At 45.5% G+C, this 16,409-nt stretch overlaps 1 protein-coding gene across 1 annotated transcript in view; it reads right to left on the bottom strand.

Annotated features, from left to right (window-relative positions):
* Positions 1-16,409, bottom strand: part of enpep (glutamyl aminopeptidase) — a 33,468-nt gene that overhangs the window by 4,557 nt on the left and 12,502 nt on the right. The window contains exons 10-15 of the mRNA XM_026152794.1: positions 15,802-15,962; positions 11,945-12,027; positions 10,637-10,773; positions 10,394-10,449; positions 10,143-10,293; positions 5,808-5,881 (exon numbers count right to left, since the gene is read on the bottom strand). Coding sequence (XP_026008579.1) covers positions 5,808-5,881; positions 10,143-10,293; positions 10,394-10,449; positions 10,637-10,773; positions 11,945-12,027; positions 15,802-15,962 — 662 coding nt within the window. The remainder of the gene's footprint in view (positions 1-5,807; positions 5,882-10,142; positions 10,294-10,393; positions 10,450-10,636; positions 10,774-11,944; positions 12,028-15,801; positions 15,963-16,409) is intronic.

The following is a 16,409-nucleotide window of genomic DNA, read 5'->3' as shown; positions in this document are numbered from 1 at the left end:
TTCCCCAGCCTGTTATGTCTGTGTTCTCCCCGTGCTCTCTCCTCCTGTCTGAACCTCTGTGTACTTCCTGTTTGACTCTGCCCGGCTCCCGTCAGTGTTATGTTCACCCCGCCCTGTCCCGTTATGGTTATCTGTGTCAGCTGTGTTCCCCGTGTGTTCCCACTTTCCTCGTTAACCCTCTGTGTATTTCTGTCTGCGTCTCCCTCTGTTCGGCGTCGCGTTCTCCCTCATGTTGTGTGTTATTCTCCCCGTGGTTCCTGGTACATCTCATGTTTAGTTTTTCCAGTTTAGTTCAGTACTGTTTTGTGTTTCACCTTTAAGCCAGCATTAAAACTGTGATCTTTAAGTTTATCCCCGTGTCTGTGAGTCTGCATCTTGGGTCCTTCTCCTGCCTGCCACACAACGAATCATGACAGAAGAACGCGACCCCGAACTGGACCCAGCAGCTCACAACCCCTCCGCGGACCTCCAGGAAGACTTGGTCTACACGGTGGAATACCACTGTGAGGAATGGGCGACGCTGCCTAGAGGCGAATACCGGGAGACCGTAGCCGTCCGTCTTCAGCGGATGGTGTCCGGGCTCCCGTGGCTATTCGGCGCGCTGCGCCCCCACATCCGGGCCTTTCTTGTGTCCGCCGGGGGCATCCGCCCGGGGCAGCTGTCCCAGAAAGAACCGGAAACGGTCAGGATCGGGACCATGGGGCTCACCACCGTTACGCCGCCTGTTCGCTTCTCTTCGGCTTCTACATCTTCGCCACCGCCTGTCTACACTACGTGGCGCACGGAGATGCCAGAGGCCAGCGACTTCGGTGAAGAGGAGCGGCAGCAGGTGTTACGGGCATATCAGGAGGACGAGCTCTGTTGGAAGCCCTGGCTTATCACCGAGGAGGAGCTCTCGTCAGCTGTCCCACCACAGATCGACCACCCACCCTCGCCGCCGCGATCGGGCTACTCGTCTCCTGCTTCCTGCCTGGCACAGATGTGGTCTGAGGGCGAGGAGCCGGTCGCCACGGAAGGCCGGGCTGAGCCCACGGCCGCCCCTAAGAGGAAACGGCGTTCCCGCCGCTGTCGCACACCGCCACGGCCCGTTCTGCCCTCCACTGAACAACACGAGGTGGCTGTGGGGGGCGCGGATTCCGACCTCGAGGAGCGGCAGCGCGCCATATGCGCGCAACTGGAGGAAGAGCTACGAGAGGAGCCATGGCTCGCTCCCCCCTACGATGAGGTTTTCCGCGGGACACGGCTAGCCCTTGGGGGGCCCCCGGAGTTGCCTGGGACTCCCGCCTGCCACTCCGCTTACTACCGCCTCCTCAGCCGCTGCGACGCCTCAGGAGCCTCCATCTCCCACGTCTACGGGGCCCACGGCCAAAAGAAAACGGCGTTCGCGTTGCCACCGCATCGCCCGATGCTCGGAGGTGAGTGAAACTGTCCAGTCGCTCCAAGTTACCTCTGAGCGGAAGGCATGTGAGGAGGCTACGGACTTAGCCGGTGAGGTGGCTAGCAATGAGCCATTCACCGAGCCGCAGGCCAGAGACAGTTCCGCTCCCGCTTCACTCAACCCGGCAGGGACCACAGACTCGATGCACAGACTGACAAGGTTTCCCACCGCCTTTGGTTTTAATAGCAGTAGGGAGGTGTTTCCTTTGGTGTCTCTTTCCGTGTCTGCAGTTCCAACTAAATCTGAGTTGCCTGTGGTTTCTCTCTTCCCTCCTGAGCCGGCCCTGCTCCTCCATCGGTCACTGAATGAAGGCAACGAAAGCATAGCTAGTGCTCCGGTGTGCCCAGCTACACTTGCTTTTCACGAACCAGAGACTGTGAACACTGGTCATGAACCCCTAGCATGTTACCAAGATGCACACATAACAGCAGATCATGGTGACCAGGACACTGTAATGTCACAACACGTCTCCTGTCTCCCCATAGGTAATAAACCAGGTGGTTCTGAACTGTTTTGCTCCAGCACCATAACCACCACTCAGGAGATGGAAGCTGGGGTCAGGATTTATGTGACACCATTTTCTCCTGCCTCTATGAACTCGTCACTAGATAGGGTTTTGGCCCTGAACAATGTCGTAACCACCCTCTCTCAGCCTGAAGTGTCACCTGCTTCAGTTAATGGTTCACGTACCGTTTCACCTATATCTGTCTCTCCACTCAATAGGGTTAGCACTCTGAAACCACAGATCACTGCGGGTACGGGTTCCAACAAACACATCCATCCAACACACCACAGTCATGCTACCACGGTGCCAATGGTTAGGTCCATATCTGTGTATTTACTGTTTTTCCAGGAGTCAGCTCCTGATGATCTAAGCTTTGTTTTTGTGGATCAAGTGGTGGTTCTTGTTTTCCGTATGGTCGAACCAGCTCCTCTGAGCCGCACACTACCACCGGTTGAGTCCAACCAGCTTATGTTGACCTCTCCTAGGACTACACAGACTGGGCTAGTAACCTCTGAGCCACTTTGGACTGATGTAGACTCTGGGAACCTAATGATTGCTGGCTCAGAACTGGTGGTCCCTACCACTGTCCACTTCATGGTTTCTTGTGTTAAGATGTTAAGCCCTATAGACTGTTTTTTACCTGCTCTCTCTCTCTCTGGGTTTGTGCCTCAGCAGCCTGTGTTTCCTCAGCTCCTAGTCCAGCCAGGGGCCTTCATAACAGTTTGTCCTGCGTCTGCTGTTGGACTCCCAGGTGTGCCTATCCGGCACCCTGCGGCGACGCCACCGCTTCGCGTCACGTCAGCTGGAGGGCCCGAGGGGCCCGTTCAGTCACCCGTCTCCGCTGGAGGGTCCGAGGGGCCCGTTCAGCCTCCTGTCTCCGCTGGAGGGTCCGAGGGGCCCGTTCAGCCTCCTGTCTCCGCTGGAGGGTCCGAGGGGCCCGTTCAGCCTCCATCAGCCTCTGCAGCTCCGCCTGGTCCAGCCTCAGCCTCAGAGTCTTCGTCCTCGTCTGGCCCAGCCTCAGAGTCTCCCGCCTCGACCGGTCCCGCCTCGACTGGTCCTGTGCTCACCGGGCCTCGGCCAGTACGCCTGACACTGGAGAGCCGCCGCTGCCTTCCGCGCGGCCGGCCTCCTGAACTGCTCCGTCTCCTTCGCCGCCGCCGCTGCCTTCCGCGCGGCCGGCCTCCTGAACTGCTGAGTCGTCTCCTTCGCCGCCGCCGCTGCCTTCCGCGCGGCCGGCCCCCTGAACTGCTCCGTCGTCTCCTTCGTCGCCGCCGTTGCCCTCCGCGCGGCCGGCCTCCGGGTCGGCCCCCTGAACTTTATTTGAACTATGGTCTTGTGCTCCTGTGTTTTCTGTTGTTCGTTTTTGTTTTTTGTTCCGAGCCCTCCGTCCTAGGCCCCCGCCACCCGCCCTGGGTCGTTTTCTGTTTGGTTTTTGTTTTCCTGTGTTTGGGCTGTCTGGAGCCAGCCCTTGTGGGGGGGGGGGTGATGTCATGGTCCTGGGCCGGGTTGGCCCAGTATTCTTAGTTCTCTTGTATTTTTGTATTCAGTTCCCTGTTTAGGTTCTGTTTCCTGAGTTGCCCTGTTATGTTGTTCCCTGTGTGCTTTCCCTTTGTGACTCTCACCCCCTGTGTGCCCCTCTATGTATTCATGAGCCCTTGTCCCCTTTCGTGTTTTATTCCATGTTTTCCCCAGCCTGTTATGTCTGTGTTCTCCCCGTGCTCTCTCCTCCTGTCTGAACCTCTGTGTACTTCCTGTTTGACTCTGCCCGGCTCCCGTCAGTGTTATGTTCACCCCGCCCTGTCTCGTTATGGTTATCTGTGTCAGCTGTGTTCCCCGTGTGTTCCCACTTTCCTCGTTAACCCTCTGTGTATTTCTGTCTGCGTCTCCCTCTGTTCGGCGTCGCGTTCTCCCTCATGTTGTGTGTTATTCTCCCCGTGGTTCCTGGTACATCTCATGTTTAGATTTCCAGTTTAGTTCAGTACTGTTTTGTGTTTCACCTTTAAGCCAGCATTAAAACTGTGATCTTTAAGTTTATCCCCGTGTCTGTGAGTCTGCATCTTGGGTCCTTCTCCTGCCTGCCACACAACGAATCATGACAGAAGAACGCGACCCCGAACTGGACCCAGCAGCTCACAACCCCTCCGCGGACCTCCAGGAAGACTTGGTCTACACGGTGGAATACCACTGTGAGGAATGGGCGACGCTGCCTAGAGGCAAATACCGGGAGACCGTAGCCGTCCGTCTTCAGCGGATGGTGTCCGGGCTCCCGTGGCTATTCGGCGCGCTGCGCCCCCACATCCGGGCCTTTCTTGTGTCCGCCGGGGGCATCCGCCCGGGGCAGCTGTCCCAGAAAGAACCGGAAACGGTCAGGATCGGGACCATGGGGCTCACAACCGCAGACCTCGTGTAACCACACCAGCCCAGGACCTCCACATCCAGCAGGTTCACCTCCAAGATCGTCTGAGACCAGCCACCCAGACAGCTGCTGGAACAATTGGTTTGCACAACCAAACAATTTCTGCACAAACTGTCAGAAACCGTCTCAGGGACGCTCAACTGCATGCCCGTCGTCCTCATCGGGGTCTTGACCTGACTCCAGCTCGTCGCCGTAACAGACTTGTGTGGGCAAATGCTCACATTCGATGGCGTCTGGCACGTTGGAGAGGTGTGGGCTTCACGGATGAATCATGGTTCACATTGTTCAGGGCAGATGGCAGCTGACAATGTCCCAGTTCTTGCATGGCCAGCATACTCACCGGACATGTCACCCATTGAGCATGTTCGGGATGTGCTTGACCGGCGTATACGACAGCGTGTACCAGTTCCCACGAATATCCAACAACCTCGCACAGCCATTGAAGTGGAGTGGACCAACATTCCACAGGCCACAATTGACAATCTGATAGACTCCATGCGACGATGTGTTGCACTGCATGAGGCAAATGGTGGTCACACCAGATACTGACCGGTTCTGGGTCCCCAGACCCCCAATAGCGCAAAAAACTGCACATTCCAGGGTGGCCTTTTGTTGTGGGCAGTCTGAGGTACACCTGTGCACTACTCATGATGTCAGATCAGCATCCTGATGTGGCACACCTGTGAGGTGGGATGGATTATCTCAATATAGCAGATGTGCCCACTACCACACATTTGGACTGATTTGTGACCACTGTTTGGGAGGGATGGTTATATTGTGTATCTGGAATGAATTTTAGGTCTCTACGTCCATCCCATGGGGAATGGGAGCAGTAACAAAGGTGTTGCGTTTATATTTTTGTTCAGTGTAATTTGGTGATAGAGCAATAATCTATTAGTTTACATTTATTATTTGCTGAGTGTCTACCCTTGATTAAACCTGTCTGGTCAGAATTAATTATGAATGAGTGATTTTTTTTCTAATCTTCTGGCAAGGACATTGCAAAGTATTTTAAGGTCTACATTTATAGTAATAAATCACACAGCAATAGTTACGTTACAAAATACATTTTGGGGCATTTACTCTGTAATCTGTAGTGGAATACATTTTAAAAGTAACCTTCCCAAAACTGTGCAAGACACAGGTGACCTGCATTAGCTGACGATCCTCCCATGCCAGTCAAACAGCAGACCGTGAGTGTGGGAGGGTCGTAACACTGGTTATTAGGTTTTGGGGGCTTACTTTTTCACACAGGGCCTGGTGGGTTTGTATAGCCTTTTCACATTCATCATGTTGTATTTACCTGGTATTCAGTGCATATTTACCTACATTGTTAAACATTAAAGTTTAATTAACGATCTAAAATATTTAAGTGTAAGAAAAATGCAAAAAAAGAAAAAGATTGAGGAAGGGGCTAATACTGTTTGACAGAACTATTAATGTTGTACCTCTCTGTCTGTGTTCCTTCATCCTCCCATCCAAGCTGTGTCGCGATTGCTTTAACATGGTCACGAAACAGTTGCTGGAGAAAAGAACCAAACATTTTTGTTAACTGTCACAGGAAAACCATATGTGTGTAGCAGTGCAGAAATGTCACATTGCAATATAGAAATGTAGTTTCTTCTGAATCAGTGATTACTGAATTTTTACATATTTGGACTCTAGTCTAGAGCCACCCCTCATTTCTTCATATTTTGCTGAGAAAACTGGAACATTTTAAACATTAATGAAAATACAGTATTTAAGACAAGAACAGAGTTTCTGCATTTGTTACAGACATGAAAGTCAATAATTCTTGTACACATCAACAACTCGTTTAGACAAGACTTGTTATGGGGTATTGGCTTGTATATTATGTATTGCCAATGCTTTCAGCTTCAGGTACATGAGCTAGTGCAGTGGTTCCCAAACTTTTTTTGCTAGGCCCCCTTTGTTTTACAACAAAAATGTTCGACAGAATGGCAGATAGACAAAATACTGTTAATCTGACTATCTGCAAGTTTTACACGCTTACATACACACAGGCAGTTACTGTCCCTCCATTTACAAAGGCAGAGGCGTCACGGTGCGATTATTTTACGTGTAGTTGTTTTTTCCTGTGTAATAATATTCAACATTGCTGTCAATACATTTTTCAAAAAATGCCTCTCTGTACAAAATGGGTTCAAAAACATAAACAGCTGTGGGATCCTGTTTGTCTGTGATTTAGACAGGGGGAACAAATCGTGGCAGGATCAGCCTGATGTTATTTGTATCCCGCTGTAACTTTACTGTATAAAGAGCAAACATCTCCAAAATGTCAGGAGCAGTTAGTCATTACAACAAGTGTTTGTGAACTAAAAATCAAGAATGTGGGATCCTGTTTGTCCGTGATTTGAACAGCCCAGCGCTGCTCCCGACGCAGGGAAAAGCAATTCTGCAGGGAGACCTTCCTCAGCACTAGCTGGACTGGCCATCGGGCATACCGGGCATTTGCTCGGTGGGCTGATGGTGATTTTCCGTTTTTATGGGCCGATGATTTTTTTTTTTTGTAACAGCATGAACAATGAAAGGTGGTGGATTGGCCAGATGCTGGCTGGTGTGTAAAATAACTCAATTGTTTGGTGGTGGCTATGGCTGAGCTTCCACAGATTCAGTAACATTAGCAAGTGGTGGAGGCCAGCAGGTGGATGAGGGAAAGGGGAGGCAGGAAGAGGAGAGACCCGAGGCGGCTGCAGGTCCGAGTGTGAACTGAACTTCAGGTAAGAAGTTATGACCTGCAGTCTATCTGGGTCAGATATAAACCAACTTTAGGTGGAGTTTATTTTCGTTGTGCTGACTTTTTACCGTCAGTTACAATAACTCGTACTGCTACTAGCTAGCATGACAGAGTTTCTATACAGCTGGGTGGTGCTATGATGTTACTGATAGTGAACTTTATTTTATTCATAAGGTTAGTTAGTAGACTTGCCAACCGTCCTGTAAAAAGACGGAATGGTCCCTCATTCAGAGAAAATATTACGCGTTTCGTGTTGAGCTGAGAAGGGACGCAGTTTGTCTAGGATGGAAAAAGACACAAAGCTGGATTTATTCTGTCGTTACGCTGCAGCTGCCTCTTCTTCTCTCATTCTCTCCCCTCCCTCTCCTGTTGCTACTTCAATCATGAAACTGATCAATGATCAGCTGATCGGCTTTTCTCTCTTGTTTATTTATCGCCCACTTTGCGCCAGAAACAGGAAACCAGCGGATGTCGCGTTAAACAACAGCAGCACGTTTAAGCTTGATCAGCTGTTGTTAGAATGTATTTAATATTAATTTCTAGTATCAGCTGATGTTTGCTGGAGCCACAGCTGTAAAGCTGCTGGTCATGATGTCGGTTTGGATATGTGGTGAGAGGGAAACATGAAGATGAAACCAGGAGATGTCCTTACTGAACCATCAGAGCTGAACAGGTGATGGAGAAGCAGGTTTACCTTTTAGGTGACATGAATGAGTTGAAGGGCAGTTATAAGGGAAGGAAGAAATACATGGATACACCCATAGACTCGAGACAGAATTCACAATGCATTTTTGGGACTTTCAGGTGTTTGGACCAATGTTTTATTTTCTGATCAAACCAGAAAGCTTTAATGAGCAGCTAGACTTCTCTTGCATTAACTGGCTGAGTTAATGCAAGGTGAACTCCCAACTCTTGAGCCACGATCGCCCCACGAAAGTAACTTAACTAGTATTATAACAAATGTCTTTCTTCTGGGTGCCATTAAGTAACGTACTGTATTACTTTTAAGAAAAGTGTTCCATGTGATATGTGTAAGAACTTTTTTACTTTACTTTCAATTGAGTAATGACCCAAACACTGATCACATCATCTGACATTTACAAACATTTGAGCACTCAGCATGCAATGTCTTTGATATGCTACTTAGAGATGGTGCTGACAAACCCAATTAGAATTGATAAGGGAATCAACAGGGAACCCAATCGATAAGTGTCATTTCTAATGGAATCGGAATCACTAAATTCTTATCAATTCCTAACCTTAGTGATATGTCCCTGTAAAAGAGAAAATACAGTGTAATCAGATATTAGGGTTGCTATCCACTTTTATCATATCGATTCTCTAGAAAACGAAACGAAATACAAGTCATAATCACACAATCAAACGAATACATTTCTGTTTAACTTAAGTAGTGTGTTGATAAATGCAACATGAAAAGCTTAAAAAAGAGAGACATTTCTTCATGACCTCATACCACTGAGCCATACAGCAATACTGGTAAGATGACTTGATCTGAACAACTATAACTGGGTTCCACAGTTCATACCGTCTGATTTGTTGGTATAAACCTTTTCATCACTACCAAGTTAAATAATTTGGTAACCAATGAAATCAGCTCTGCAGGACTTGCACTCATATTATACTATTTATTTATGAGTGACTTATGTATGTATGTATGTATATATATGTATATATTGTACTATTCTTAGTTAGTGTATTGTCTGTCTTGTCTTAATGTTGGTTTAAAATGGAGCACTGTAACAAAAAATAATTTCCCCCAGGGATCAATAAAGTATTCTGATTCTGATTCTGATTATTATTCTTCAGATACTTGATCTGGGTTTTAACCTCTTCCTCAGAAAAAGTCTTGAAATTAAATATTTAAGTAAATTTGTATTAAAATCAAACAAATCTGTACCATACGGCTTTAGATGTTTATAACCATGAAACTCCTCTACCGTTATTCCATCACAGGCAATCAGTTGTGAAGATGTTCCTATTCATTATCATCCAACACCCTTTAGCATCCTTACTTTTATAGTTAAGCGCATATTAGTTTCTTTTCTATACTTGAGTTTAAACTTAAGTAAACTTTTACCCTGATGGGGGTAAGGCACAGGATATCCTGCCTTAATCTTTTCTTCTTACACTCATGATACTATTAACATTAACAGTTTTCACCATACCATTTATCACCTTAGACACATGTAACCCACTAAATACATACCTAATTGGATGATCTACATTATTAACAAAACCTTTTCCTTCCTTCCAACTTCTTTCTATTCCTTCCAAGCCCAGTGAGAAGCTCGTCAGAGCTTGTTAACTCAATTCTTCTCCCACCTCCACCTTTTCAATGCAAAACAAATTTTCCTGCCCAAATTAGGAGGTATCTGCTTTAGGCCGTGACAGATGTGGCAATCCCAGCTAACACCAGTATCAGAAAGAAGCATTTGAACACTGACAAATGCCAAGAGCTTCCAAGTGCTGTAGCAACCACTGGAGAAGATGTGGAAGGTAAAGTCCAACACAGAACACCCAAGGAGACACACACTTTGTATATATGGCATATATAAGTTAATAAGTATTTCTACCTATCTCACTGTTATGAGCATTATTTCCTGGGGACATTTTTCTAAATGCTACAGGTTGATATTATAATGTAGAAGAGAGATTAAAACTATCTCACCTGGTGTATATAATGGTAATAATATCAACGAAGCATGTGAAACTTGCACATTTCATTGCAGATGGAAACTCAATGTCTTACCCAAAGCACAAGAATATCATCTAAATTGCAGCTATAAAAACTATGCAGATAGTGGGATTAAAAGTTGGAAATGAGTTGAGACGTATTAATATTATTTATTAATAACAGCAATAATAAACTGACAGGTTTATATACTGTGGCCTTGTTTTGTTTGTGATTTGTGTTTCTGCTTACAATGATTATTTGCTTTTAAATAACTGAGCGCTTAAATGTGAATCATACATAGAAAGACAGAAGCGTTAACATTGTGATTACCTGAAACTTTGGATAGAGTAGAGCATTGCTAGACAACATGTTCCGGACATAGGCAATGGAGGCATCCACACGGTCCCAGACTATATACTCCGTCTCACTTGTCAGGTACTTAGTGAGGTTGAAGGCGTGACCGTAATCTATAATGTCCGCTCTAAACAGTTAAAAGAAAAAAGATTAGTATTCTGTATTTCCAATTAGACATCAATGATTTGTTTATGCAGATTTCTTTGAGTGTTTTGATGATATCCAACCTTGCAAGAGCAAAAACATCATCAATATAGCTTGTGCGATCAGCTGCATCAAACTCCTGGGGGACAAGAGATTCAGAAAGAGTAACAGTGAGGCCTATGAATGCTGTGGTATGGTTTGGCTCTGCCTCTTCATTTTCTAACTCCTCCATAATAAGAGTTTAGCAACCCAGATAAAATCTACAATATGATTGGTTGAGTGTAGAATAGATATTATTATGTTCAAGTGGGGTCTGAAAGGTATACCAAATGGTTGGTTTGAAGCTGTTGACTAATAGCAGTCCACATGCGGTCATCATGGTTGACTCTGTAGAATCCAATATGATCATCGTTAACCTTTAGCAGCCCATCCGCTAATGGTGAGTAACCGGTGATGGTTTGCTCTGAAAGTAGTCATTATAAGAACAGTGAAGGAAATATTATGAGCAGTACTGTTTGAAAGTTTGATGTTTAAAGTTAATTGTTACTTGTCACTTCTCTGGTGGGGATAAATCCCCTGGTTGAGCGATACTAACTAGATATATTTGGGCTCGCCTCAAAGCACAGCTCAAGCTCTGGAACCAGTGTCTATCTATTTCCCCCAAGATGTGCCCTCAGTGGGAGGTGGCAGACTGGGATGAATTTACTTGTATCCTCTTGGTTCAATAACTGCATGTTCAGTGTTTTACCCAGTGGATAAAAGGGTTGCCTGCCTGTGCCATCAGATCAGGGAATGGGTCCCTACTGTCGTAACTGTGCACCAAATAACAGTTCAGAGTACTCAGCATTATTGGAATCACTGGGTAGAATGGTGAACAGTGTTCCACCTGTGGACTCCACTGTTGTGCTGGGCACTTCAACACTCACCTGGAGGCTTGTGACCGGGAGGAATGGCCTGCCTGATTTTTCAGTACTGATCCTGGATTGCCCAATTAATTCTCTTAATGCATGAGTCATGAACTCTGGGTATATATACTGAGCTCTCCATTAGGAATATAATGAGCAGCTCAGCTATTTAAGAGGGGTTGGGAGTACAGTTTCTTCTTCTCCATATTAAAAGGCGCCAGTTGAGGTTGTTCGGGTATCTGACAAGGATGCCTCGTAGACAGGTGGAGGCATCCTTGTAGGACAAGCCCAAAATACCTCATCTTGGAGGTCCAAGATGAGGTATTTTGGGCTTGTTCTACTGGCAGGAGGCCCCAGGGCAGACGCAGGACTCGTTGGAGAGATTATTTGTTGGCAAGCTTGGTAATGACTCGTGTCCTCTTGGATGAACTAGAGGAGGTGGTTTCCCTGCTTTGACTGCTCTCCCTACAACCCAAACCTGGATAAGTGGTAGAGAATGGATGGATGGATGGACAGTTATTACCATCCAACTGGTTGCACTTAACATAGATGTTTCTCTATGTAAGAAGATACCAGATAAAAACTAAACTATGTACTATCAATTGCAGCATCTCAACTTTGCTTTTAGTGCAAAACATTTATATCACTGTCCTGCCTGCTGGTTGTGGATTTGCTTTTCATTATAATAAATGTTTTGTAGATGACCACAAAAAATTTAAGCTGAAATACCTGCTGTGTTTTTGTTAAACATAAGCGACATGTTTTTGTCACTTTGAAGAGAATGCCATTGGACTGGAATTGTCCACTTGTACCTGGAACAAAAACACATTTATAGTGATCAATTCACATACATTTTTTTTACTTTTTACCTATTCTGTGACTTAACTAACATGTCCTTATTTAGTCTTTTTCATCAAGATCAACAAATACTCTCCTTTACTGCTAAATGCTCCAATAAGTCACAAGAAAGTCTCTAATTTTGTCTCTCCAAGATCTCCAAGCTTCCTTTTATCTCAAACATTCTTGAAGCAGTTGTAAAACAATAAACAGATCGTCTGCAGCAGAATGGTTGATCTTAAAAGTTTCAGAGCTCAGCACAGCACAGAAACAGCTTCAGTGAAGGTTACAAATGATCTTCTTATGGCCTCTGACAGTGGACTCCTCTCTGTGCTTGTCCTGCTAGACCTCAGTGCAGCGTTCGATACTGTCGACCATAATATCCTATTAGAGCGATTATGCTGTAGCATGCGGTCATTAATGTCGACAAATCAAAAGGGGTTTTCTTGAATTGTACAGGTCAACGGGTCTTTCACTTTTCACCCAGGTATAAACCACATCAACTCATTTCTTCAATATTTGGTAAAACTTTGGGGGGGGGGGGAACTTTGGTAAAAGATGTCAGGGAATATTTGTCCACCTGTCAAGCTTGTGCCCAAAACAAGGCAGTCGCCTCCCTTTCTTCGGGACTTCTCTGACTTCTTCTAACAGACTCTGGACTTCATCGCCTGCCTTCGTCCCTCAGCAGACAACACAGTTATACTAATGCCTTCAAACAATTCCTGTGGATAATTGTTTTGGATCAAAGACTCCAATTCCATTCTGGTATCCATCCTTAGACCAAAAGCCAGGCAGAGTGGTATCACTGTTCTGGGTCTATAACCCTTTTTTTTAAAACTTTGTTATCCCTTTAATGTTTTAAACTTTATGTTTCCTAGTCTCTATTGGTATAGTTTAGTTACTGTGTGATTATGACTTGTATTTATTTTATGTATCTCTAGGGTAATTCAGACAACTTTAGATATTTTAGCTTTCTTTAATACGCTTCTCTTGAGCTTTAGCTTTCTCTTTGTTTTAGTATTTTTCTTACTTAGTCTTGTTGTTATGTCCAGTCTGTCAGAGTTTTGTCTCTATGTTCTGTGTACAGCGTCCCCATGTTTGGTTCCCTTCGCGCTCTATGTCTCTCATGCTGTCTGTCTCTGGGTCGTGGTATTCGCTTCCAGTGTCAGCTTTGTTTTGAGTCTGGGTATCTTTCTGTGTTTATTGTGTTTCCTGTCTTATTTTGATAGTCTTTGTCTCATGTGCTTTGTGTTTAGTTTTGCTTCTCCTGTCTCGTTGTATCTAATTCGTTCCAGCTGTGTTCCCCTGCTGTCTCCAGTCTGCTCATCACCTGTCTGTGTAGTTAATGGTCGTGTCCAAATTCATGGGCTGCATCCTCCTGAGGCCGCATTTGTAGACCGATTACGTCACAGCAACGCGCCGAAGGCTGTCCAAATTCGTAGACTCCTCCGAATACAGCCGACAAATGCGTCCTCCTTTTCCCTTTGAAGGATGGGTCGGGTGGGTCCTTCATGGCCTACCATATCCCAGAATTCATAGCGCGGACCAGCCAAACTCCAGTTTCCAACAATGGCGGCCGCTACTAAGTTTTAAAATTACTCTTACTAATCTTTCTGGGTCACAAAATAAACTTTTAACATATTTTCAGGTGAGAAAGTAGCTGTGTAAACATCAAATATCTGCTCGGTTTATCAAGATATCCCATATTTGCCAAAGTGCTTCGATGTTTTCGGAGACGTCTGCTACCCACCAGCTCGACAGCTAGCCGGGAGCTTGAGGGTCACTGAAGCCGCCGAGAACGGCACAACTCCCGGCACATCATTTTCAGATCACCGCGGAGTTTCGCTACTCAGGTTAAACGTAATATATAAGTCACTTAGACAACCTAAACCTTTTTTCAGTGTTTTATTTGTTCGTGAGTAAATCGGTTTGGCTGAGATTAAAGTTATTAGATTAGATTAGATAAAACAAAACTTTATTAATCCCCCGGGTGGGTTCCTCCGGGATTTTCACACAGCTGAATAAACGTCAAGCAGAAAACTGATTAAACAGAAGTGTGAGACGGTCGAGGATTTACGCCAGTGTCCTGTTATATTTTAGATAGCATGAAGCAGACGGCCGAGTTTATTAAACTCCACCGAGACAGCGGTGACGCTAATCTGAAGGCTAGACCATCCAATTTCCCCAGTCATTTACTTCCAGCCTACCCGACCTTCTGAGGACCCGGCCCACGTAGACCGCGAAGGCCGGGTCCTCAGGAGGATGCAGCCTATGAATTTGGACATGACCATTGTGTGAGTTCCTTTTTGTCTCTCACCGGAACGTCAGCTGACCTCCCTTCGTGTCTTTCCCAGGTTCTATTGTTCTAGTTCCTATAGTGTTTTCCTACTCTTGTTTTTTGCAAATGTCAGTCTTACAGTAATTCCCTTTTGCTTTTTGTTTGTATTTTGAATAGTTATTAATCAGCATTAATAAACAATTCGCCTTTTGTTAAGATCCCATCTCTACATGTGCATTTGGGTCCTGTTTTGCTAAACACAATCTGCGCCCCACAGATCCTGACAACTGGACCTAACTAAGAGTGAGCTGGCCCTCCGGTGTGATGTCTATTCCAACCTGTCCACCTGGAGCACCAACTGGCCTTGATATAGTTCCCGCACATATCCCTGACATCCTCTGACACTGGCCTCTCATCTCTTGAGTCGTCACTGGGGTATCAGTTGCCTTTGTTACCTTCTGTTAAGGGTGAGTGCACTGTCCCATCTGTTCAGCACCACTTATGCTGGTGTCGCGAGCTCTGGAAATCTGCTCAGGCCACCTTGCTGGGCACCGTGGAGCAGAATAAGCAGCTAGCTGGTCAATGCTGAACCAAGGAACCTCACTACCAGCCAGGTCAGAAAGTTTGGAAGAGGGCTGTGATATTTAGTGCAGCAGTCCCCAACCTTTTTTGCACCACAGACGGTTTAATGTCAGACAATATTTTCATGGACCGGCCTTTCAGGTGTGGCGGATAAATACAGCAAAATAAAATGATACGATCAAATGCGCCAACAACATTGAGAGTAAGATCCTCCTCTCTGCCACTTTATGCTCTCTAGTCGCTATGGTAACGTGTAAATATTTCTTTCAAAATAAGACACACAACTACAACACGGGAAAAGACCCAGGGAAACCGAGTTAACGATAAAAATCCTGAAAACCCTAAATATCACACCCGAGCCTCAACTCTTGCGGCCTGGTACCAAACGACTCACGGACTGGTACCGGTCCGTGGGCCAGGGGTTGAGGACCACTGATTTGGTGGACTGCTTATCAAAATATCAGAAGATTGTTAAAGCTGCAAATTCTGCATTTATGTCCAGTGTAATTTCTGCCCCAGAAACACAAAATACAAATAATGACAGAGCTGGAGCCGGTAACAAAGTCAGTCGGATGACTGGAAAAGAACATGGCACAGTAGAGCACACAGCACTGAGGGCAAGAGGAAACCTGAGGTACAAATACACATAAGCTAATGACTACCTTAGTAGCCTTCACGAGAAACTAAAAATAAAAACTAAAACTCTCAAGAATAAAATCCACAAAGAACCACAAAACAAATAAGACTTATAAATGCAGAGAAAATTCAACTAAAACCACTAAACAAACTGCAACTAAATACTAACTAGAACGAGGACAAATACTGAGACACAAATGCTGGGTCAATGACCCGAGGACGCTGTCATGGTTATTTTTTTTCTTTCTCATACCCAAGATCTGAAGGAGGCTGGCTAGTATCAGCTTTGGGGTCCAAGAGGAAACGCTTTTGGCTCAGTCTGGCATCCGTATCAGAGACAGACAGGTCCAGCACAGGATAGCCCATCTGTTTGGTCCATGTATCCATGACTTCTGCAATCGCCAACCCACTCACCTGGATGCAGAGAGGGTAAATTAGCTATGTGCTAAGGAAAATGTAAATACTTTTCAAATACACTTTAATGCTCTTAGATTAAGATATTTGTAATAAATCAATATTAATGTCTTTGTATTAAGTAAATATCCGAGGTTGGGATGCTGGTAGTTTGGCTCAGGTTAAAACTACTCTCAGCCGCCAGTGGTAATCCTCAGCCTTCTGGTAGATGCAGCTGGTAGAAGGTATGGCATAATTTTGAAATCCTACGTCACGTCATTCTCAAGTTATTGCATTCACGAGACATTCAGAAAACCTGACCTTTGATCTTGACCTTGAGGTTGAGGTCTATGAGAATTGAGCTCGTTTGTGATCTTTAGTAGATGCACCTAACATTATCAGTTTCAAAATCATGTGTCTCTTACTTCTTGAATTATCACGTTAACAAGAGATTCAGAAAACTTGACA

Source organism: Astatotilapia calliptera, chromosome 19 (genome assembly GCF_900246225.1).
Source record: "Astatotilapia calliptera chromosome 19, fAstCal1.2, whole genome shotgun sequence".
Lineage (NCBI taxonomy): Eukaryota > Metazoa > Chordata > Actinopteri > Cichliformes > Cichlidae > Astatotilapia > Astatotilapia calliptera.
Note: the sequence above shows the minus strand (reverse complement) of the source record. Positions and strands in the feature narration are given on the sequence as shown.